This window comes from Cheilinus undulatus, linkage group 7 (genome assembly GCF_018320785.1).
Source record: "Cheilinus undulatus linkage group 7, ASM1832078v1, whole genome shotgun sequence".
Lineage (NCBI taxonomy): Eukaryota > Metazoa > Chordata > Actinopteri > Labriformes > Labridae > Cheilinus > Cheilinus undulatus.
Genome location: NC_054871.1, coordinates 797,784 through 822,196, shown reverse-complemented (window position 1 = coordinate 822,196; position 24,413 = coordinate 797,784). Strand labels below are relative to the sequence as shown.

The window sequence follows — 24,413 nt, the reverse complement described above, 5'->3', positions numbered from 1 at the left end:
AAAATGTCCGTAGTGATGCCTGAGGGTTAATAAAGTCTTAATTTGATTATCCACAGCACTGAGCTGTTGGTCTGTTATTTTTAGTCCCAGTATAACTGGATTCTCTGAGGCGCGCTAACTGGAGAGGAGCTCACTGTCTTGTTTGGAGAAGCTCTGTGGAGGAATTTCACTGACACTGATCCAGACCTCTGCTCACCGCCGCCGCCACTGTCCGTCTTTGATCCTGAGCTCCACCCAGCAGCCTGAATGTGCCGCCTGTCCGTCTCAATCCTGTCAGCACAGCTGCAGCATGTATGAACCACCTTTCAGCCTGAGAATACACAGAAGAGATGGCTTCATAACAAACATCATCAGAACGGCTCCGGTGCTAGTTTCACTAGACTGTCACTGAAGGCTTTCCGGAAGATTCTGGAGTGTTTCTGTGTGAATGTGTGTCCATTCATTCTGTACAGCACTTCTGAGGTCAGGACTCTGAACTCATCAGACCAGGTCTTTCTAGTCCTTCTCTGGTCTCTGGGCCACAGTCATGCTGGAATAGAAAAGGGCCTTCCCCAAGCTGTTGCCACACAGTTGGAAGCATAGCATTGTCCAGAATGTTTGGTCTGCTGAAGCATTAAGATCAGCCTTCACTGGAGATAAGGGGTCTAGACCAGACCCTGAAACCAGCCCCAGACCATTATCCCTCCTCCATCAAACTTCACATTAATGCCAGAGGAAGTTCAGAACTCTTCGGCTATGGAATCAGCGGAGGCTTTTACCCATGATTCTTAGCAGTTGTTGACCCCGCTCTGTGAGTTTACGAGGTCTTCCTCTTCATGGCTGAGCTGCTGTTGTTCCTAAACTCTTCCACTCTCTAATACATCCAGCATGAATCGTCTTTTTGTGGTGTCATCATCCCAGAACCACACTGAAGTCCCTGAGCTCTTCAGAATGACCCGTTTAGGATCACAGATGTTTGAGACCGCATAGATAGGTGATGATTTCGTACACCTGTGGGTCTGACTGAAACACTTGGATTCAATAATTAACAGGTGTGGCCAAATACTTTTGTCCATGTATATACCAACATCATTTGCCTAATGTTGAATGTCCTTTGTGGGCAACTTTTGCAAAAGTAGGAGCCCTCGCTCCTCACCATTTCCATCTACTTTTCTCAGAAGTTTCCACCTGTGGTTTACTATTTGGCAAAAAAAGGAGGAGAAACAGTCTCAACATCCATAACGTTACCAACATTCCATCCTCTGCCTTTGAAGACAATGTCCTCGTTAATAAAATTGATGTGCTTAAAAAAACAATGTTATCCTTTAAAGCTTAAAAACATTCTATCCTTGCTGTTGAGGATGATGTCATCCTTTAAATCCTTTTAAACATTACATTTTTTCTCTGAAGATGTCATCCTTTGAAGACATTGATCTGCTGAAAAAAGATTGTCAGTCTTTAAAACTCATCAACATTCCATCCTTTCCTTTAAAGATGATATTCTTTAAAGCTTCTAAACGTTCCTTCCTGATCTTCGGAGATGTTCTTTAAATCCCGTAAAACATTCTTTTCATGCCTATAAAGATGTCTTCCTTAAAATCGGATCAAAGGTTCCATCTTCCTTTAAAGATTGTCATCATTAAAGCTTATAAAGCATTCCATACTTTCCTTTGAAGATGATTTCATCCTTTAAAGTCTCTAAATCATTCCATCCTTGCCTTTGAAGATGATGTCATTCTCCAAAGTTTCTTAAACATTCCATCCTTGCCTTTGGAGATGATGTCATTCTCCAAAGTTTCTAAAACATTCAATCCTTGCCTTTGAAGATGATGTCATCCTTTAAAGTCTCTTAAACATCCCATCCTTACCTTTGAAGATGATGTCATTCTCCAAAGTTTCTAAAACATTCTGTCTTTTCCTTTGAAGATGATGTCATTCTCAGAAGTTTCTGAAACATTCCATCCTTTCCTTTGAAGATGATGTCCTCCTTTTAAGCTTCTAAAACATTCCGTCCTTACCTTTGAAGATGATGTCATCCCTTAAAGTCTCTTAAACATCCCATCCTTGCCTTTGAAGATGATGTCATTCTCCAAAGTTTCTAAAACATTCTGTCCTTGCCTTTGAAGATGATGTCATCCTTTAAAGTCTCTAAAACATTCCATCCTAGCCTTTGAAGATGATGTCATTCTCCAAAGTTTCTAAAACGTTCCGATTTTGCCTTTGAAGATGATGTCATCCTTTAAAGTCTCTAAAACATTCCTTCTTTGCCCCTGAAGATGATGTCATTCTCCAAAGTTTCTAAAACATTCCATCCTTGCTTTTGAAGATGATATCATCCTTTAAAGTCTCTAAAACATCCCATTCATTGCCTTTGAAGATGATGTCATTCTCCAAAGTCTCTGAAACATTCCATCCTTGCCTTTGAAGATGATGTCATCCTTTAAAGTCTCTAAAACATTCCGTCCTTGCCTTTGAAGATAAAGTCTTCCTTTAGAGCTTCTAAAACATTCCATGCTTGCCTGTAAAGAAGACATCCTTTATAACCTATAACATGTCTTCCTTTAAAGCTTCACAAGCCTTTACAGTGAAGCCATGATGTTGTGACTCTTTCAGAAAGTAATTTTGTGTTGTTTTGCTGAAATTACGTGTCAAAAAAGACATAAAATTTCTGTAAAAACTGAAATGACAGTTTTCCCAAATGTCTGTTAAATATGGGGTCCTTCATATCATATTCTTTATTAGTAATTGATCTGATATCAAATATTTGTATTGATCTACTTCCTCGACTGAAACCTGGCTACCAGGATGGCTGACTTCTTTTAAGAGAAGTTCCTGGAACAAAAATTTCCTGGTACTTTGATTTAAAAAGCATGTTGTTCTGCAGAGAGAGTGTAAAGCTGCTCTGTATGTGCTGATTGGGGGTTGGTGTCTGGATTCATACCTTGCCGTACCTGCTCTGACATGCCTCACACACCTGTGGGGGTGGGAGTGGACGCATAAACACACACTAACATTAAGGTTCCTGGTGCCTGCTCCACCCTGCTTTTAAAAAACACCCCAGGCAAATAGTGCATTGACAGAATGGTGACTGTTTTACAGGCAGAGGCAGGAACACGCTGCTGTGGTTAGTCCACTCACAGAGACCTAGTGGAGCGTCTGTTTGGAGCGTGCTCAGACAGATCGCTCTTTCATGCTGAACCAGGCGCCGTGTGTACCTTTGCTCCCCGCCGCCCCGGTGTTTACCTCCTCTGGCTGCCACGTCAGATTCTCTGCTTGGTGCCTGGACGCCGTTTGGCTGTCTCCTCAGGGATTTCTGCCCGGCTGTGGTCACTTCGCTCCGGCTCCAGGAGGCTGGAAGCTTTAACTCACTCCCTGCAGCTCCTTTGGCTGCTGTTTGTCCACGTCTGAGTGTTTACAGGAGCTGTGAGGATGTGAGGAGGCGCTCACAGCGAGGACGCTCACCTGCCGTCTGAGGGGACTCTAGGAGAGCTGCTTCTGCTCTTATAATCTGTATTTGTGACATCTCTGCAGCTTTAGGATGAGTGGATATCTCTACAGAGGAAGGTAAGGCTGGTCGATGGTCCTCTGATGAGTCATGAGGTCACTTTTGTGAGGGTTTGTGGTTTAATTGAGAGTACAATCAAGATGAAAAGCCTTTTTTGTGCAGTGAATGAAAGAAATAAAGTCAAAGTTCTTTAAAGTCGGATTGAAAAGAGGACCTTTGTGTCTGTTGTTACATAATGACGGAGGTCTGGACTCAAACATGTGGAGCTTCTGGATGGTGGGCAGTGATTGGCTGAGTTATTCCAGAGTAAAAGCCTGACTTGTCTGTGTTCATTTTAACCTTTTAATGCCTGAAAGACGGCACATATTTATTTCATAAATGCCATTAAAACTAAAGAAGTTTTAGCATCTGTATGCAAAGAGAAGTACGTTCAGCAGTTTGTGTTCATAATGCACAAGTAAACATCATGAAGTGGCCTCTATAAAGAGCTGTGATGGCATGGATTAATAATATTTGATTCTATTAGAAATGATTGAATAAGACAAACAGAATGAACTGTTTTAGTGTGAGTGCACTTTTCCATTCCTGATGTCTTTCCATCTGGATAAAGTAAATGTTTAATAGGCCCAGAAGTTTTCTTAAAGTTACGGAAAATGCATTGTTCTCCATTTCATTTTCAATGTTATCCCACAAACCTGAACCAGGTCTGGTCCAAAACTGCTCTCAAAGGGGGCGGGGTTTATGTCTTAGAGATGTTGTACGAATTATCAATGACCTCCATCATCTTCAAAGGCAAGGACGGAATGTTTTAGAGGCTTGAAAGGTTGAAATCATCTTCAAAGGCAAGGTTGGAATGTTTCAGAAGCTTTAAAGGATGACATCATTTTCAAAGGCAAGGAGGGAATGGTTTAGAAGCTTAAAAGGAGGACATCATCTTCAAAGGAAAGGATGGAATGTTTCAGAAACTTCTGAGAATGACATCATCTTCAAAGGAAAGGATGGAATGTTTTATAAGCTTAAATGGTTGACATCATCTTCAAAGGCAAGGAGAGAATGTTTTATAGACTTTAAAGTTTGGCAATATCTTAAAGGAAAGGATGGAATGTTTTAGAATCTTTATAGGATGACATTATCCTCAAAGGAAAGGATGGGATATTTTAGTTTCTTTAAAGGATGACATCATCTTCAAAGGCAAGGAGAGAATGTTTAATAGACTTTAAAGTTTGGCATTATCTTCAAAGGAAAGAATGGAATGTTTTAGAATCTTTAAAAGATGACGTCATCTTCAAAGGCAAGGATGGAATGTTTTGTCAAGGATGAAGGATGACATTGTCTTCAAAGGCAGAGGACAGACTCTTGGTGAAGCTAGGGATGTTGGCGGCCTTTTCCCTCTTTTTTCTAAATAGTTGGCCATGGTTGGCAACAGAACACAACACACAACAGAATATTTATTTAACTGTGAAAGACCACATACAAACCTGTCTCTGTCATTCTCCCAGATCAGTTCATTCAGAAATACTGACACAGGTTTTGTGGTGTCTGGCGTGTGTGTGACCGTCTGTAGAAAACTCTGCAAACGGGCTCTAAGTGAAGTAAAACCACCTGAGAGCCAGAATAAATGTTGTTCTCACACCTCTTCTCCTGACCGGTGGTCTTCAGCTGCTGGAGGCCGTTAGAGGCCGTTACTGTCGTCTGTGTGGCTTCTGTTGTTCCATGTTTACCCAGGTCTCCCTCAGCTGTCTGCACCAAACAGCTAAAAGCCTCAGTCCTCGGTGGTCATGATGTTAGACTCTGATTCAGAGGAAGAGCTCTCTACGTTCTCACTCCGATGTGAATCTGCTCGTCTGTCTGATCTTCACTGTGGCAGATAAAAGAGGCTTTAACAGCTCGGTGAGACTTAATCTCCTTCATTGATTATTCATGATGGGATCAGAGGACGTGCTAATGGGGAGAAATCCAGACCACGTTCCTCTGATCCTCACAAATCCTCCTTACTGACCCGGTCTAAGACTTTACAGGGAACCTAAGGAGCCTGGATAGATATTTTTACTGTTTTAGGTATGGCTGAAAAAAAAACACAAACCTCAACCATGCTGACTTAGAATTGAAGAACTGACATCATGGTGGCTTTTCATTATGCAAGCTGAGAATTAAAGACTCAGTCTGGGGTTTTATTTTGGTGCTTGGATGACTAAGAGGTAGGAAAGTTTAGAGGTGCTTCAGCCAGCAGCAACAACAGAAAACACAGACTTTAGTAAACTAAGAGTAAAAATCTGAATGTGACTGAATGAGCGTCTCCTCTGATAGGTCAGATTTTTAACGTCTGATGACTTTGAGTAAAAGTTTCCCACCTGGATCGGCTTTTCTTTAAGATATTCTTCATGTTTATATTTTTCACCCTCAAATGTTTCAGATCATCAAACTGATGTTAATATTAGACAAAGATAACCTGAGTTAATTCTAAAGTCAGTTTCTAAAAAAGCCATCCAAACCTCCCTGGACCCGTGGAAAGTACTGAGATTAACCACATTCTATAAAGCTGAGATCAGTTTGAGTATCCACATCAAGACCTGATTACTGCCAGACCTTAAGGATCCAGAACCCCTTAACTAGAACCCGTCTGACAAAGTGAGGGAGACTAAAAGATCTCCAACACATCATGGAACCATCTAAAGAAGAACAGCTGAGAAACAAAGTCACTGACATCCATCAGTCTGAAAGGGTTAAAGAGACATTTCTAAGGCTTTGGGGCTCAGTGAGAGCCATTACCCACAACAGGGGAAAACTGTGAACAGTGGTGAACCTTCCCAGGAGTGGCCGGCCTACCAACATGACTCCAAGAGAACATGGACGACTCATCCAGGAGGTCCCAGAAGAACCATGAACAACATCTAAAGACCTGCAGGCCTCACTGACTCAGTTAAGGTCAGAGGTCATGACTCAACAATCAGAACTGAAGCGGACTGCTCGGTGGAAACACAGCAGACCCCAGAATAAGTCAAACTAAGACCCAGACCCATCCGTCCCACCAAATCCTCTCTTTATTCTTTCTTTATGCTCTCAGTAGAGGCAAAACTCCCACCGCAGCTACGGCAGCAGAGCTCTTAGAAACGTTTGTTAGAGTCAAATCTGCTGAAGCATTCGAATACTTCTATAAATATGTAAATGTAAGGTCCAGGCCGGGAATATATGATGTTGGTCTAAATCAGTGTTACTCAACCAAAGAGCCAAACTGTTTAAAAATACCTTTACAAGAGCCACAATCTAAGAGGTGAAAAGTGGCAAAAACGGCTTGGAGTAGCAAAAAAATGAGTTAAAGATGGCAAAAATGGTCCAAAAGCAGCAAAAACGGGTGAAAAGTTACTAAACAATGAGTTACAGGTGGCAGAAAATGTTACAAAAGTGCCAAAAAAATGAGTGAAAAGTGACTAAAATGGGCAAAAAGCAGTCAAGAGGGGCAAACATGGTCCAAAAATAGGAAACAAGTGGTATTTAATGGCAAAGGGATGCTTAAATGAGTGAAAAATGGTGAAAAGGGCAAAAATGGGACAAAAGTGGCTAAAAGAAGTGCCAAAAATGGGCAAAAATATAGAAAACTAGTGGCATTTAATGGCAAAAGGACTCTTAAAGGGGCAAAAGTGGGATAAAAGTTGCAAAAACTGGGGAAAAAGTGGGAAAAAGAAGCGTCAAAAACAAGCAAAAAGTAGGGAAAAAGTGGTATTTAATGACAAAAGGTGGCTTTAATGGGTGAAAAGTGGCAAAAATGGTACAAAGGGGCAAAAAAGTTTCCCTATTTTAAGGTTTTTTTGGGGGAATAATGTTTAAAATGATCACAAAAGAGCCACACGCTGAATATCTCTGGTCTAAATGACGCGTACTTTAAAGAAAAGGCCCATAGAGGCTGAGGCTGGTGGTGGCAGAGGGATTCCTCCACTCCTGCTCTCTGTTTACCGTGTCTCAGTGACTGGTTGGTGGACCCTCACTGGTCCACTCCTGCTCTCTGTTTACCGTGTCTCAGTGACTGGTTGGTGGACCCTCACTGGTCCACTCCTGCTCTCTGTTTACCGTGTCTCAGTGACTGGTTGGTGGACCCTCACTGGTCCACTCCTGCTCTCTGTTTACCGTGTCTCAGTGACTGGTTGGTGGACCCTCACTGGTCCACTCCTGCTCTCTGTTTACCGTGTCTCAGTGACTGGTTGGTGGACCCTCACTGGTCCACTCCTGCTCTCTGTTTACCGTGTCTCAGTGACTGGTTGGTGGACCCTCACTGGTCCACTCCTGCTCTGAGTTTACTGTGTCTCAGTGACTGGTTGGTGGACCCTCACTGGTCCACTCCTGCTCTGAGTTTACCGTGTCTCAGTGACTGGTTGGTGGACCCTCACTGGTCCAGTCCTGCTCTGTGTTTACCGTGTCTCAGTGACTGGTTGGTGGACCCTCACTGGTCCACTCCTGCTCTGTGTTTACCGTGTCCAAGTGACTGGTTGGTGGACCCTCACTGGTCCACTCCTGCTCTCGGTTTACCGTGTCTCAGTGACTGGTTGGTGGACCCTCATTGGTCCACTCCTGCTCTGTGTTTACCGTGTCTCAGTGACTGGTTGGTGGACCCTCACTGGTCCACTCCTGCTCTCGGTTTACCGTGTCTCAGTGACTGGTTGGTGGACCCTCATTGGTCCACTCCTGCTCTGTGTTTACCGTGTCTCAGTGACTGGTTGGTGGACCCTCACTGGTCCACTCCTGCTCTGTGTTTACCGTGTCTCAGTTACTGGTTGGTGGACCCTCACTGGTCCAGTCCTGCTCTCTGTTTACCGTGTCTCAGTGACTGGTTGGTGGACCCTCACTGGTCCACTCCTGCTCTCTGTTTACCGTGTCTCAGTGACTGGTTGGTGGACCCTCACTGGTCCACTCCTGCTCTGTGTTTACCGTGTCTCAGTGACTGGTTGGTGGACCCTCACTGGTCCAGTCCTGCTCTCTGTTTACCGTGTCTCAGTGACTGGTTGGTGGACCCTCATTGGTCCACTCCTGCTCTGTGTTTACTGTGTCTCAGTGACTGGTTGGTGGACCCTCACTGGTCCACTCCTGCTCTGTGTTTACTGTGTCTCAGTGACTGGTTGGTGGACCCTCACTGGTCCAGTCCTGCTCTCTGTTTACTGTGTCTCAGTGACTGGTTGGTGGACCCTCATTGGTCCACTCCTGCTCTGTGTTTACTGTGTCAGCTGCTGAGTGATGTCTGTGTGACCTGAAGCATGCGCTGACTCAGTCCCACCAGTCTGTGAGTCCCTGCTCTCTCTGACACGTCTGTGTGAAGACGCTTGCTTCTTCATGGACTATTTCTAACCCGGCGAGCGCTCTCAGAGTTTACCAGAGAGGCAGACGGAGCTGCAGAAGGCCGGGCAAAGGTGCAGGAATAGTTAAATCTGGATAAACTGGTTTGAGGATCAGTGCGTTTCTGCTGCTGAGCTCTCATGATGTGTTGAGTCTGAGGGAAACCGACTGATCACTGTCTCTGTTGCAGGAACAGTGGAGAGAAACGGGCCAGGCCGAAGAGCATCGGACCTATGATGGGTGAGTAAAGATCCTACATATACTTTATTAGTAAGAGGATTTATTATCAGGTAAAGACAGGCAGTTTCCTGGGCCTTGTGCTCTCAGGGATCTCAGAGCACAGGCAGAGCTGTTAGGTAGACGTCTAAAATCCCCTCAGTGGTTAACCTGAGTCTTTAGAGTGTATATAAGAGGCTCAGTGTGCAAAATTAGCATCAAAATAGAGTCTGAATGTCCACAGAATCCTGAGGAAGGATGCCTGGACCCCTTACCCAAATCAAACCCTCTTAAAAAGTCCCAATGCTAGCAAAATACAGCAAAGCAGGTGGTAAATAAATCTGACCTCTATAAAACAGAGGACTATTGTGGTAAAATGACATAAAGTAAATTAAAACATGAGTAGCAGCTGATGTAGTGAGCATGTTTGATCTAAAGACATGCTGAAGTATTGATTGTCTGCAGTCATGTGATCCTGATAACATCCAAAGGTCAGATGTGGGTCAGGAAGTGAAGAACAGCAGTAAGAATCTATGGAAGTGTAGTAGAGTTAGTTAAGCTCTAGGGGGCGCTGCAGTCATCATCACAACATCTCTACATCCATCAGCTACCAGAACACAGGTCACATGGTCCACCTGGAGAGGAGCTGATCCACATCACTGAGGACTTAGTCCTGCAGACCTCCTACTACAGGTCTAGACTGATGAAGGGGGACCAGAGTGTAGAGGAGTCTAGGTCTGAGACCAGAGTTTAGGACTGAGACCAGAGTCTAGGTCTGAGACCAGAGTCTAGAGGAGTCTAGGTCTGAGACCAGAGTCTAGGACTGAGACCAGAGTCTAGGACTGAGACCAGAGTCTAGGACTGAGATCAGAGTCTAGAGGAGTCTAGGTCTGAGACCAGAGTCTAGGACTGAGACCAGAGTCTAGGACTGAGACCAGAGTCTAGGACTGAGAGCAGAGTCTAGCTCTGAGACCAGAGTCTAGGACTGAGACCAGAGTCTAGAGGAGTCTAGCTCTGAGACCAGAGTCTAGAGGAGTCTAGGTCTGAGACCAGAGTCTAGGACTGAGCCCAGAGTCTAGGTCTGAGACCAGAGTCTAGAGGAGTCTAGGTCTGAGACCAGAGTCTAGGACTGAGACCAGAGTCTAGAGGAGCTCAGGACTGAGCCCAGAGTCTAGGTCTGAGACCAGAGTCTAGGACTGAGCCCAGAGTCTAGGACTGAGACCAGAGTCTAGGACTGAGCCCAGAGTCTAGGACTGAGACCAGAATCTAGACGAGTCTAGGCCTGAGACCAGAGTCTAGGACTGAGCCCAGAGTCTAGGACTGAGACAAGAGTCCAGAGGAGTCTAGGTCTGAGACCAGAGTCTAGGACTGAGCCCAGAGTCTAGGTCTGAGACCAGAGTCTAGAGGAGTCTAGGTCTGAGACCAGAGTCTAGGACTGAGCCCAGAGTCTAGGTCTGAGACCAGAGTCTAGAGGAGTCTAGGTCTGAGACCAGAGTCTAGGACTGAGACAAGAGTCCAGAGGAGTCTAGGTCTGAGACCAGAGTCTAGCTCTGAGACCAGAGTCTAGGACTGAGACCAGAGTCTAGAGGAGTCTAGCTCTGAGACCAGAGTCTAGGACTGAGACCAGAGTCTAGAGGAGTCTAGGTCTGAGACCAGAGTCTAGGACTGAGCCCAGAGTCTAGGTCTGAGACCAGAGTCTAGAGGAGTCTAGGTCTGAGACCAGAGTCTAGGACTGAGACCAGAGTCTAGAGGAGCTCAGGACTGAGCCCAGAGTCTAGGTCTGAGACCAGAGTCTAGGACTGAGCCCAGAGTCTAGGACTGAGACCAGAGTCTAGGACTGAGCCCAGAGTCTAGGACTGAGACCAGAGTCTAGACGAGTCTAGGCCTGAGACCAGAGTCTAGGACTGAGCCCAGAGTCTAGGACTGAGACAAGAGTCCAGAGGAGTCTAGGTCTGAGACCAGAGCCTAGAGGAGTCTAGGACTGAGCCCAGAGTCTAGAGGAGTCTGGGTGAGATCAGAGGACTGGACTCTGCTCGTAGTTCGGGCAGAGCTAACGTGATTGGTCCATCCTCTCCCTGTTTCCTATTGGTCGGTTCATCAGAAGAGCAGAAGTATGTTCAGAGAGCTCCAGGCGGAAACCTCTGGTCCTGAAAAATGAAGCCAGCCTATGTGGCTAAAAGCAGTGAATCCACGCCACAGTCATGGTCTCATGGTCACATAGATGTAGCACTGAGTGAGAATGTCTCACTTTAGGGACAAAATCTGATCTTTTGTTCTCTAATTTTCATCTCAGTCCATAGATTTGAGTTTGGTACAGATTCTATAAAAATGTGCTCTTGAAAAGAGTCCCAATAATAACTCTGTATGAGGTGCAGACCGGCATTTGGTTCGAAGGGAACACTTCATAAATAACCGTCCTGAGAAGCGCTGTAAAACAACGTATTATTGTGCGTGTTTGCAGCCGTGTGTCATCGATGTCAGCGTTGTGTAATTTTAGGTGCGGTGGTCTCCAGCCGTTAACGTCCCAGCAGGCCTCCATCCACAATCCTCTCCACCGTTACAGAGCAGCTTTTAATAATATTTAATGTGCTGCAATTTCAAAGAACCGTCAGAAATCTGTGTGCTGCCAACTCCATGTTGATTACAACCCCCGGGACCTGGCACGCCCCCCCCCCCCCCCCCATACCTTTTGGCTGCGTCTTTAAAAGAATAAAATACAAACTATTGTACAAATGTAGTCTGCGTGGAGCTTTCTGGAAACCCTCCCGGCCTTTTAGAGAGGAGAAGTTTGGCTCTGAGACGTCTTTAGACCTCTGGAAGAGTTTCAGCTGGACAGGAATGAAGCGTGTCCGTACCGTGTGCATGTGTACGGAGATACGGGGCATAGATCCAGCTTTAATGGGGTTATAATGAGGCGAGGGTTAATCAGGACGTCCCAGAGATGTTTTATGAGGACTTTAAAGTAGTGCTCTTTACAGATGAAATACATTTATTTGATTTAAAGGCTGTCTACCAGACAGTCCTCTTCTCTGTGTGCCTCTTTAAATGAACAGCTCAGACAGAAAATATTGATTCAGCCATTTCATGAGAGGACAGCAGACACAAGAAGACACGTTTGGTCAAACCTCTCCGCTTTACACAATCCACAGGAAAACATCCCCAAAACCAGAATCAGTTTCATAAAGAACATCCTGCAAAAGAACAACAAACCAACGCTTGGTTGGTTGGATGGATGAGGAGGTGGCTGCAGGCAAGGATGGAATGTTTTCTAGATCTGAAGAGATAAACTCGTCAAAGGCAAGGATGGAATGTTTTCTAGATCTGAAGAGATAAACTCGTCAAAGGCAAGGATGGAATGTTTTCTAGATCTGAAGAGATAAACTCTTCAAAGGCAAGGATGGATTTATTGTAAGCTTTTAAAATGACATTCCTCTAAAACAAGAATGCAACATTTAATACACTTTACATTTCCCCATCTTCAAAGGCAAGGATGGAATGTTTTCTAGACTTGAAAAGATAAAATCTTAAAAGGCAAGGAGGGAATGTCTATAAGTTTAAAAGAAGACCTCATCTTCTAAGGCAAGGATGGAATGTTTCATAAAATACACAAAACACAAAATAACTTCATCTCTTAAGATTAGAATGGATCATTTAATAGTCTGCAAAGGATTTTGTTATCTACAAAGGCAAGGATGGAATGTTTTAAATGACATCCTCCCCAAAGGCAGCAGACTGTCGTGAGAATGCTTGATGCTGGGACGGGGGGGGGGGGGGGCTCCTTTCCCTCCATTGTTAGTCCACAGCTGTCAACCTTTAGAAACGGGGGTTAAACTGGCGTCCTGATGCTGACTATCAGCCCTGGTGACGGTCCAGGCTGTCAGTTCAGTTCTGTATTTAAATAAAGCTTTGATCGGATGTTCTGATGAAGTTTCTGTCTGGTTTTCAGATTTCTCATGTGATGAAACAGAAAAAGGGCCTCCTGTTCAGATGCACAGCCTCCGAGAGTTTGAGCAGGTAAGGAGCGTGCTGCTGTCACCTTCATGAACGCTGTGAGGTTAAAGTTTAACAGAGCTCTGCTGCCGTGGAGAGAACAGGAAGTGGCTACGCCGTTAGCATGAACTTTAGCGCTGAGGCTCTGCTGAGCCGTTAGCATAAACTTTAGCTCTGAGGCTCTGCTGAGCCGTTAGCATAAACTTTAGCGCTGAGGCTCAGTGAGGAGCCGTTAGCATGAACTTTAGCTCTGAGGCTCTGCTGAGCCGTTAGCATGAACTTTAGCTCTGAGGCTCTGCTGAGCCGTTAGCATGAACTTTAGCTCTGAGGCTCAGTGAGGAGCCGTTAGCATGTTGCTATGTGAGTGTTTCTGTGTCCAGCCTCGTCTCTCTCTGTGGTCCGGACTGTGTCGGCGTGTTTGGGAAGATGTTGTAGCATCAGAGCCTCCTCATGACTCACAGAAGGTCTTCTTCCTCTGCTGGGGCCGTTATTTCCTCCTTCATGTTCACGTTACAGTCACATGGGAAACCCCGCTGTGTTGTTCCCCTGCTCTGAGCTGACTCTGTCCTTCATAATCCCACCGACATCAGGATGGCTGCTGTGAATCTTTGAAGCTTCTGAGAGGATTTTTATCCTCAGATGTGAAAAATGTTTAAGACTTGGTTTTAATCCCAGTTACCTGTCGCCAGCTGAGGATCCGTGTTGTCGGCTGTTTTAGTTTTATTTCTCTTTACCTACCAGGCATGCTAAGGATTGTTTCACTGGACCCCAGAGAAATGTCTAAAAAGCAGCAAAACTGGGTGAAAAGTGACATAAAAGGGCAGAAAGAGGAAAAAATGGGTGAGAGGTGAAAAAATAAGATAAGGGTTGGTGGCAAAAAACGGTTAAAAAAGGGACAAAAACAGCGAAGCAAAGCAGCAAAGCAAGGTAAAAATGGTAAATAGCAGGATAAAAGTGGCAAAAACTGAATAAATTTTCCAAAATGACCAAAAAGCAACAAAACCGTAGCAAAAAGTTAGAAAAAAAGCAGCAAAGGAAGGTAAAAATAGGGGGAAAGTGGCATTTAATGGCAATGAAGGGGAAAAAAAATTGCAAATAGCAAAAAGCAGGACAAAAGTGGCAGAAACGAGATAAAATCTGAAGGTGGCAAAAATTGGTTAAAGTGTGGGAAACAAAGTGATAAATGTGACTAGCCATGGATGATTAGTGAGGCCAAAGTGCCACTTTTTAAGGTTTTCTGGGGGAAAAATGTTTCAAACTAGAAAAGCACTCAGAGAGCGCAGACCTCTGCCTAGCCCTATCTCCCAGTAGTGAAGGATCCTTTAAAACATTACTGGATCCGTCCCCATGTGCCCCCCACCACGGCATTCGCTGATTACTCCCTCCCTGGTGGGGTGGAAACACGGTGAGGCAAAGCATTGGCTTCGCTAGGGGTGGACTGTCATGGCGGAAGCATTGCCTGCTGGTGCCAACAGATGCACTGACAGTCTCACCCACGGTCTCACTGGACGACTGGAAGTCATGGCAGAGGGCGAATATTCCTCTATTCCTCCCAGCATTGTGAGTCTTCTCGCTACAGTTCGCTGTCTTTCTCTCTGTTAGGCTCCGACTCGTCTCCTCGACCGGGTGTGCGTCTTTCAAACTCTATAAACTCCAAAACTTTGAATAGAAACACACAAACATGCTGCTGGGATTGAAGTTACTCATGTCCGCCATCTCCTGGTGTAAAGCGGTAACAGTGCAGACCTCCGCCATTAGCCCTATCTCCCAATAGTACAGAATCCTTTAAAAAATCCTGGATCTAGATGGTGATCCGGATCACTCCCAAAATCTAATCAGTTCTTCCTTAGGCCATTTCTGACATTTCCTGAACGTTTTATCAAAATCTGTCCATGACTTTTTGAGTTATGTTGCTAACAAACAAACAAACGAACAAACCCACCCGATCACATGACCTCTTTGGCAGAGGTAATTAAGACAGAAAAGAGGAATAACATTTCAAACAATAACCGAACCCTTCATCCCCTATTTACTTGCATTTGTTAATGGAACGGTCTTCCTCTGGTAATATGGCGGACACGTCGACGTATAGCAGCAGCGGGCAAACACAGTCAATGAGGCGTCTATGGTGGTGCTCTGATCATGAGGTCAACATAAGGTCAGGGGGCAGGGCTAGTGGCGTGAGAGCTTTCCTCAACTTAGTGGTTTTCACGCCTGATAGTCCGGGGACTCGGTCTGTTTTTGGAACAGAAACGGCGACACTGTTGCACTTTCCTTTGGTTTGGTTAACATTCACACTGCTCTCATGGTCAAACGGACCAAACCGTCTGAACACCTACAACCTCTGCCCGCTAGGGGCGCTGTGGCCACGAACAAACAGCGACTAAGAAGAACAGAAGGCGTAGAAGAAGATGAAACTTCTGGCGGTCTTTTCTTCCACATAAACAATAAAAAAAACACAGAGTTTACGCTGTCTCAGGGTTTCTGCTCTTGCTTTGTGGCATTATGAGCAGCCAGCGAGGCGGAGAGCTGTCCAGCATGTCGGTCTTTACATGAGACGAATAAATCATTACCGACTACGACGTGTTGCCATGGAAACACAGACGCCAAGGGAGGTACCAACATGTGTTTGAGTGTATTAAATCACATATAAATCCTTACATCATCACGCTTTATGCCTCTTCCTGCCTTTGGTTCACGAGTTGGTCTGCTTCGCTTTCACTCCTCTAATGAACCGCACCAGGGATCGTTTGGAAGCGGACCGAGACCCCCTGTTTGAAGCGGACCAGAGTCCTCTTGTTTGGTCCGCACCAGAGTTCGCCTGAGCTCTCACACCACTCCCAACGAACCGGACTATCCAGGAAAACGGACCAGAGTTGGTTTAAAGCAGACCAGACAGCTCTGGTGTGAATGCGCCCTTAGAGATGTTTTATTTGACTAAAATTTGACCTGAAGGGTAATAACACACTGAACTGTCTTACAACACACCTAAAAACAGAATTGTTTTCACTTTACAGGGTCTTTAAAGCTTTTATTTTAAGGCTTCTTGCCTTTATTTTGGAGAGGTCATGACAGTGTAGGAAACCAGAGAGATGACTGAGAGCTGAGGCACAGGTCAGACTTGACCCCAGTCCTCCTGGTTGGCAGACCAACGCCTCCGTACGTGAGAACCGACCTAGCCAACGGGTCATCGGCGCCCTAAAGAGGCCGGTCTCTACTGTGGACATGGAGCTAAATCATTCTTTAGCGTATGTTTTTACCAGTGCTGTCAGAAACTCCCAACGCTCCTCTGATACTGAAATATCTCTGAAAATGATCAGAGAGCTCTGAGCCCTCCGAGTCAAGGCTGCAGCTGACGTATAGGCGTATAAATGAGGCCACACAGGCAGATGTATTTTTAGATTCATTTCACATGAACGCCTGCTCTGCTCTCTCTCCTTTGGTTCTGGTTCTGAGCCAGAGTAATGGATTCTGGGAGCAGAGCCAGGTGCATTATGGGTCAGATATAACTCTGTAGGTGCTCGCTTAAATTACCCCGTTCCCCTTTCAGTGAAGGACGGAGCTTTAACGAAGGAAAGTTCTGGTTAGAGAGATGATGGCGTGTTTGGAAAGAGGTGACTTATTGGAAACGTGACGCCGCAGTGAGATCAGATCAGATCGACTCCACGCTGCAGGAGAGAATACGCTGATTGGTAATTTATTAGAAAGAGGAACCTTTTATGGAACCAAACCTACGGACAGTCAGCATCATGGCTCCACGCCGTCAGGCGCCGCTGGCTATTTCTGTCAGAGGTCAAAACTCCTCTGAGAGATGATGCTCGCCACAACACCTCTGCCAAACCTGCAGAGGAAGATTACACACAACAAAAGCCCGGTATTACGGCGTGGAGGCGGGATAAAGAGTAAGACGTGTCAGTCACAGGATATAAATGGAGGAGATGATGAAGGCATCAGCCTGCAGACGTGGAAGAGTGACTATGGAGGCGTAATGTTTGAACATGTGAGCTAAAAATAGATCAGAGATTTAAATTAGAGGTGTAGGCCTGAGGATGGACGCTGCAGACCTGCATGTGTAGAGATCAGCAGCTTTAAGGCTCTCCGCTGGACATTTTTAACCCTTTCAGTCGACGTTTTGATAAAAAGGAACTGCAGGTTTAATGTTTCTGACTGTGCCAGTAAATTCAGTGCATTCCAGCTTAAAGTGGCTGAAATTTTGTAAAAAAGCTTCGGCGATATGAGCAGATATTTCAGCCTGCAGCGGTGCGAGTGGAGGCAGAGCGAGCTCTGATTGGACATTACAGCACAGAGGCAGCTCTTCTTTGAAGTTCTCCTCCGACTCTCCCACCGAGGGATGAAGGGATGAATCATGATGCACGCAGACACGCACGCTGACGGCAGACTGGGAGCTCAGACACGGCGGCGTATGGAGGGACGGCCCAGAGATCACAATCATGGCCGATATGCTGCAGAGCTGCAGAAAGCCCCTAAAGGGACAGTCCCCTGTTTCTGCATCACCGCCCATTTGCATGGATAAATCTTTGAAATAAATCTGGTTTGGTTAAATGGATGAAGTTTGTTTGTGTCAGTCACATTTCTGAGGAGAAACATGCAGGAGCTTCCAGCTCCTCAAGGCTTGTTATTCATCATTTTATCCCTCTGACACCTGAGCTGTGAGCGATCACCAGGAAGACTAGAGGTTTAAAAAATGGAAGAAAAATTCCACATAAATTTGTAAAATTTTCAAGCAAATTCCCCTTATTTTTTAAAAATCTAACTTCCCAAAAATTATTGTAAAAAGTCCCTGAAGTTCCTCAAAATTGATGAGAAATTCCTCCAACTTTCAAACATATCCCAGAAATTTCCATGAAATTCTCAAAAATTTCAAAGCACACCACTTTCCCAAAATTCCATCATACTTTCCCCAAAAACAAAAAATACATTTCTCAATATTCTGTATAAATACCTTTACATTGTTAGGCAAATTCACCCAAATATTCAAAACAATTGAAATTTTCTTGAAAATTCTTTGGAATTTCATTAAATAATAAACAAAATTACAAATATTTTTCCAATCAAAAATTACGGTGAAAATGGTTGATTAAAAACTACAAATTTTCTTAAATTATGAAATATATATCATTTCATAATATGATCATATATGGTCTATATAGCCTCAGTCACTGTATGACCATATATGGTCTATATAGCCTCAGTCACTGTATGACCATATATGGTCTATATAGCCTCAGTCACTGTATGACCATATATGGTCTATATAGCCTCAGTCACTGTATCAAACAGCTCCTAAACACACTACCTGGCTTTCTCTTCACAACAGGCCGGTGTGTGAACTCGTACCATAAAGCTGTCATTCTTGTAGTGAAAGAACCACAGTCCACTGCTAAAGTTAGCGGTGCTAAAGTTGCTATCAGCCCCCCCCCCACCCACCCGAGGTCAACAATCTTTGTTAAAATACCAGGGAACTTTAAACATAAGTACAGCTGCTATAAAGCACTGCTCTGTTTTATTTAGTAAATGAATGAGAGCATGAAAGGGAAACTGTGTATTTAGCACATGAATCTCTGCAGACAGAGTATGTGGAATTTTAGGGTATTAGTTTTGTAAAGATGGTGCAGGGGTTTTTTGAAAATGTGTCTTTTGCACTTTTGACCTGATTAGTTTGATCTCAGTGAGCTCAAACATGCCTGAAGTCTGCTTTTGTGAGAGGCATTTGTAAATTTGAGCATTTTTGTCTAAATTCCAGAGAAAACGATCTGTTGTTTGGAGTCTCAGAGCTTTTTTCCTCTGAGGAGATGAGTCATGAAACCCAGATGCTGCACCTGAATTTCTGGATCAGTGGAGGTCCCGGGTAGGGAACAGTCGAGTTCTGAAACATTACCAAACACAGTGTTCTCTGTGATGAATTTCCTGCGTCTCTGCTCTGAATTCAAACAGTGGGGAAACTGGCACGGCTCAAAACAAAGCTGTGAGATCTTCAGTCGCCTTGATCAGATTTCCATGTGGAGGAGTCGGTGCTCCAAGTCTGAAAGTTTCACAAACGGAAACTAGTGATTTTTAATAAAGAGCAGAGACGGAACCGCCAGGAGCCTTTCGGAGAAGTTTCCACTTTCTGACGGGGCAAATTGAAGCTTTTTGACCTCTCTTTGCCTCTGTAGTGTTACGCTGAGCGTTCCTGACGGTGGGAGCGTTTGTTGGTTCTCCGATTATTGAACCCAGGTTACGACCGTGTGCGTCAGTTTAAAGTCGGCGGGTTTGGATGAAACTGGATCCTGCCAGGGCTACGTTTGTATCTGTCAAACATCCTCGCTCTGCGGGCCTGAGGTTTCAGAAAAAACTGGAGAAATCATCCAATCAAAACGCCGCTCTCTTGAATGGCCTTTATTAGTCCGCAGGAGAAATTGGAAGCACATGTCCGCTCATAAACGTGGATTCAAACCAACCGCAGAGACGCAGAGATTGATAGGAGGAGGAGGAGGATTGGGTCTAATTTCTGCCATTTAAACCTCAGGACAAATTAGGGCTGTTAATCTGTTATTCTGCCCTCGCCCTCAGGGTTCACGCCAAAAACGCCGCACTCGCTCTGAAGAGGCGCTACCACACGTCTGTCATGGAAAACATGTTTCTCCCCTTATCTCCGCCGTCTCTTATCTCCTCGCCGTCCTGGGCTCTCCTTGTTTTTGTGGCGGCGTCTGAAAATAGGTCAGAATACTGCACAGTGTTTGTGTTCAAGCCTGCAGCCGTCAGCTCTGATTGGTCGCTTCATGCAGCTGATCTCTGCAGCTCTGCATAAAGAAAACAGCAGAAACAGGAGAGCAGAGGGAACAGGAGGAATGTCCTCTCACCTAGGAGATGACTGTGAATATTTAGGGCTCAGTCACTCTGCAGAGAGCTTTAATGGACTTTAGTCTGATTTTAGCTGATAGAGACCCTGACTGATCAGGAACGGATCATTTAAGCTTAAAAACTGATCCCTCTAGTCTCCAGGATCCAGACTGATCATCTGTGTTCATCCTGAGGTGTGTGAGACTGCAGAAGAGCTGTGCATGTGCTGAATCAGCATTATATCAGGAGAGATGCACCATCCAATCAGTGTGAGACTGGTCTGACCAATCAGTGTGAGACTGGTCTGACCAATCAGTGTGAAACCGGTCTAACCTATCAGTGTGAAACCAGTCTAACCTATCGGTGTGAAACCAGTCTAACCAATCAGTGTGAGACCGGTCTAACCTATCAATGTGAAACCAGTCTAACCTATCGGTGTGAAACCAGTCTAACCAATCAGTGTGAAACCGGTCTAACCTATCAGTGTGAAACCAGTCTAACCTATCGGTGTGAAACCAGTCTAACCAATCAGTGTGAGACCGGTCTAACCTATCGGTGTGAGACCGGTCTAACCTATCGGTGTGAGACCGGTCTAACCAAAATAATATATATATAAATAATAATATAGAAAATAAGAATACTATGAGCTCAGCACCAGCAGACTGGTGGCATTCTCTTTTTTTTTCTCTCTCAGACATGTACCGTCCACTGAGAGGCCACCAAGAAAGCATTTGATCTATTTGTGTTAATTTGGACCAGTGGTTCTCAACCTTGGGGGTCATGAGACACTGAGAGGGGGTCTCCAGAAACCCTAAAGAACTAAGAATATTTTTTAAATTACACTGTTGCCACTTTACACCAGTTTTGTCACATTTTTGTTAACCTCTTTTCTTAATTTTTTTCCCACCGATTTTTCTACATTTTTGCCGTTTAACACCTGTTTTTGTCACTTTTAAACTCTTCCCAACACTTTTTTCTGCTTGTTTTTGCTACTTCTAAACCAAATCTCACCACTTAAGCTTAATATTGCCTCTGTTTACCCGTTATCGCCACTATTAACCCCTTTTAACGAGGGATGCACCATATTATCGGTCTTACATCGGTATCAGCAGGTATCAAAATTTCTGCCGATATTTACATATATTTTGTCTGTGTATTTCAGCATATATTGACTCTAAATTTTGTCCATATATCCTGATAAATGAGTGGAGTTTTAGGCTGGACTAACAGACCTGTGTCAGTATAGGTCTATTTCTTTTTTTATCCTCATTCTTTAAACTTTCAAGTGTTTTTAAGGACTAAAGTTTGTTTTCTTGGTCATCCTCAAACCTTAAAGTGTGTCCAAAGGACTGAAATTTCTTGTCTGAAGAGCATATTTAAATATCGGCATCGGTATTATGAAATCTGTAAATATCGGCAAAAATCCAATATTGTGCATCCCTACTTTTTTTACCACTTTTTACACCCAATTTTCCACATTTAACCACATTTTAACATTTGATATGTCCATTTTTGCTAGTTTAACCAATGTCTGCAGATATCTGCCTATTTTTTCTTTATAATAATAATAATAATAATAATAATAATATCTTGAATTTATATAGCGCCTTTCAAGAAACCCAAGGACGCTTTACAGGAACACATAGACATGGACAAACTATGTGAGGGTAGGATGAGTGTGAGGGGTGGTTTAGTGAAGACTGTAGGCTGTGGTGAACAGGTGGTGCTGGACACGTTTTTTGAAAATGTCCAGAGATGGAGCGCTACGAATGTCTGCAGGAAGAGTGTTCCAGAGGGTGGGGGCTGCAGCACTGAAGGCTCTGTCTCCATAGGTTCAGAGTTTGGTTTTGGGCATGGAAAGTAGGCCGGTGTCTGAAGATGGAAGGTTGCGGGATGGTGTGTATGGATGGAGGAGATCAGAAAGGTACTGGGGAGCCAGAGCATGGAGAGATTTGTATGTGAGGAGGAGGACTTTGTAGTTGATACGGGGTTTTGGTACAGGGTTTTGCTGGGAACTCCAGACAGGACTCCATTACAGTAGTCCAGGCGGGAGGTTATGAAAGCATGAATGAGTGTTTCAGCCACAGAATCAGGGAGTGATGGTCGGAGTCTGGAGATGTTCTTGAGATGATAGAAGGCAGATTTGGTGACAGACTTTATGTGGGACTGGAAGGAGAGGGTGGAGTCCAGGATGACGCCCAGGTTTCGGACCTCGGAGGACGGACAGATGGAGGTCCCGTCCACATCGAGCATGAGAAGCAGTTTCAGCCACATTTTAACTCTTTTTTTACCATTATTTATGCCCATTTTTGCCTTTCATGCCATTTTTGTCAAATTTTTGCCACTTCTAACCCATTTCTGCTACTTTTAAAATCCAATTTCACCATCTTTTCCATCATTTTTTGCCATTATTAACCCATTGCAGCAATTTTTAACCATTTAAATTTTTTTTTTTTTTTTTTGCCCCCCTTGGCCCCCTCTGAGTCCACCAGAGCTCTAACTGACGGTCCTACAGCCCACAGTTTGTTCTGTGATCTAGAACTTCAGCGGCTGTTTCGGCCTCTGGAGGGTTAAAGATGAGGCCAAAAACAAGAACTAAATGTGCATAAAAGCAAACACAGGAGGACTGAAGGTCTCTGGTCCTTCAGGCCCTCCGCAGACCGAGGTCGGCCCTTGCAGGAAGACCACTAAAGAGGTTTCTGTGGATTCTTTCTCACAGATCTAAAGAAGAACCTGCAGCACAAACTCTTTCGTGTGTTTCAATCAGATGCAGAGGACTAGTGTTTGCTCAGGTTTTGGAGAAGGCCCCACCATGGAGGTCTGCAGCCAGGTCCTCCTGGAGTTCTGATGAGGATGCAGACTGGAGGAGCTCCAGAATCTTCTGTGGGAGAGAATCTGTTCAAACATCTTTAGTAGGATTCAGCGTGTTTGGGATGATGTGAGAGAGTTTGGTCTGCTGGCAGAGATCTGTGTTTCAGGAAACGCCGTCCGTACTCACAGCCGCCCGCTCAGGTTGAAGTGTGACACCAGTTTCCTCCTCTGGTCTCCTGAAGCTCCTCTGAGAATAGATATGGACGTCTGCCTGCGCCCTCTCTGACCTACACTGTAAAAACACTGCAGAAAACCCAAAGGTCAGGATTCTCCACTAAATATTAGAGTAAAAAACAGGTTAGAGGAGGAAAAATGTCCTGTTTTTAAAAATGAATGAAGACTCTGCACATGTAAAAACAACACAGAAAACATGTTTGATGATGTCATCATCTAAAGCAGTATGGTTAATTCTGCATTAGATTATCTGTGATGAAGTGTCACATTTTAAGGGTTAAATCCAAGTCTAGTCTCCAAGTCTTATTGTAGGACTCATCATTCAGACATGCAGGTGGTCATCATCAGAAATAAAAGATAAACAGATCAGTGAAAGTCTGCACATCCTGTTCTGTTACAAGGTCACAGCACCAACTGCTGGCCTGGCATGTACATTACAGGGTTGTAGTCATTTTTTGCAGATCTGTGCTTGCAGAGGTTTCCATCACAATGATCACAGGAACAAATTAAAAATTCATGTTGCATGTAAACATCCATAGAATGGACAGCAGGGACGTTAGAGCTGAGGATCATCAGTCTCTGTTAAACAGGTCTGTGACAGCCTGTCTCTAAGATCCATGAATGCACGAATGCCGATAAAAGACCTGAGGAGGAGACGTTTTCTAGGCTTGGATTTTGTAGAGTGTTTTTTACAGTGTGTCCTGAAGACGAGCTGATGAGCGTTAATGGACGTGCTGACAGGAAGGAGTCGGTTTTCACCACAGCAGCACTCAGACCATCGATCGATGCGTTGGATCAGCTTTCAGCTCAGACAACCAGGGGCATACACACACACATGCACATGCATACACATACATGCACACACACACATGCACATGCATACACATACATGCACACACACACATGCACATGCATACACATACATGCACACACACACATGCACATGCATACACATACATGCACACACACACACCCACACACATACACATACACACACACACACACACGCATGCACACCCATACATGCACACACATACACATACATGCACACACCCACATGCACATGCATACACATACACACACACACACGCACCCACACACATACTTGCACACACATACACATACATGCACACACACACATGCACACGCATGCACGCTCATACACGGTCTCAGTGGATAGTTGCTGGATGGGGTAGATGATTCTGGTCTTAATCAGATTTAGGCTAAAATCTTTGGAATGCAGACGAACAATACGCCGACACCGAGGCTCCTTTGTCTGCGGTCACATGGTGCTGCAGACGGCTGGTCTTTGTCAGAAATAACCCAAACCAGTGATCTGATATTTATTTACTCGTGCAAACATCCGTTCACAAGATGAGCTGTGTAGTTTGATTTTATTTTGAATGTTTTCGCATGTATTTCCGCCCTGACTGTGATGGTGTCTGACAGCGGTGGTCTGCAGTCAGACTGTCCTGATCTTTTATGCATTTCTGCTCCTGTTGGTTTAAACTCC

General features: G+C 44.6%; 1 protein-coding gene across 2 annotated transcripts in view; it reads left to right on the top strand.

Annotated features, from left to right (window-relative positions):
* LOC121512006 (phosphodiesterase 4D interacting protein) overlaps positions 1 to 24,413 on the top strand; it is a 171,883-nt gene that overhangs the window by 6,955 nt on the left and 140,515 nt on the right. Inside the window, exons 1-3 of one of the 2 annotated variants that reach the window (XM_041790941.1) lie at positions 3,481 to 3,543; positions 8,997 to 9,046; positions 12,969 to 13,036. In XM_041790941.1, the coding sequence (XP_041646875.1) occupies positions 3,518 to 3,543; positions 8,997 to 9,046; positions 12,969 to 13,036 (144 nt within the window). In that variant the 5' untranslated portion in view covers positions 3,481 to 3,517. Of the gene's footprint in view, positions 1 to 3,480; positions 3,544 to 8,996; positions 9,047 to 12,968; positions 13,037 to 24,413 lie in introns of those variants that run through there. The other variant, XM_041790942.1, reaches the window with a different exon arrangement.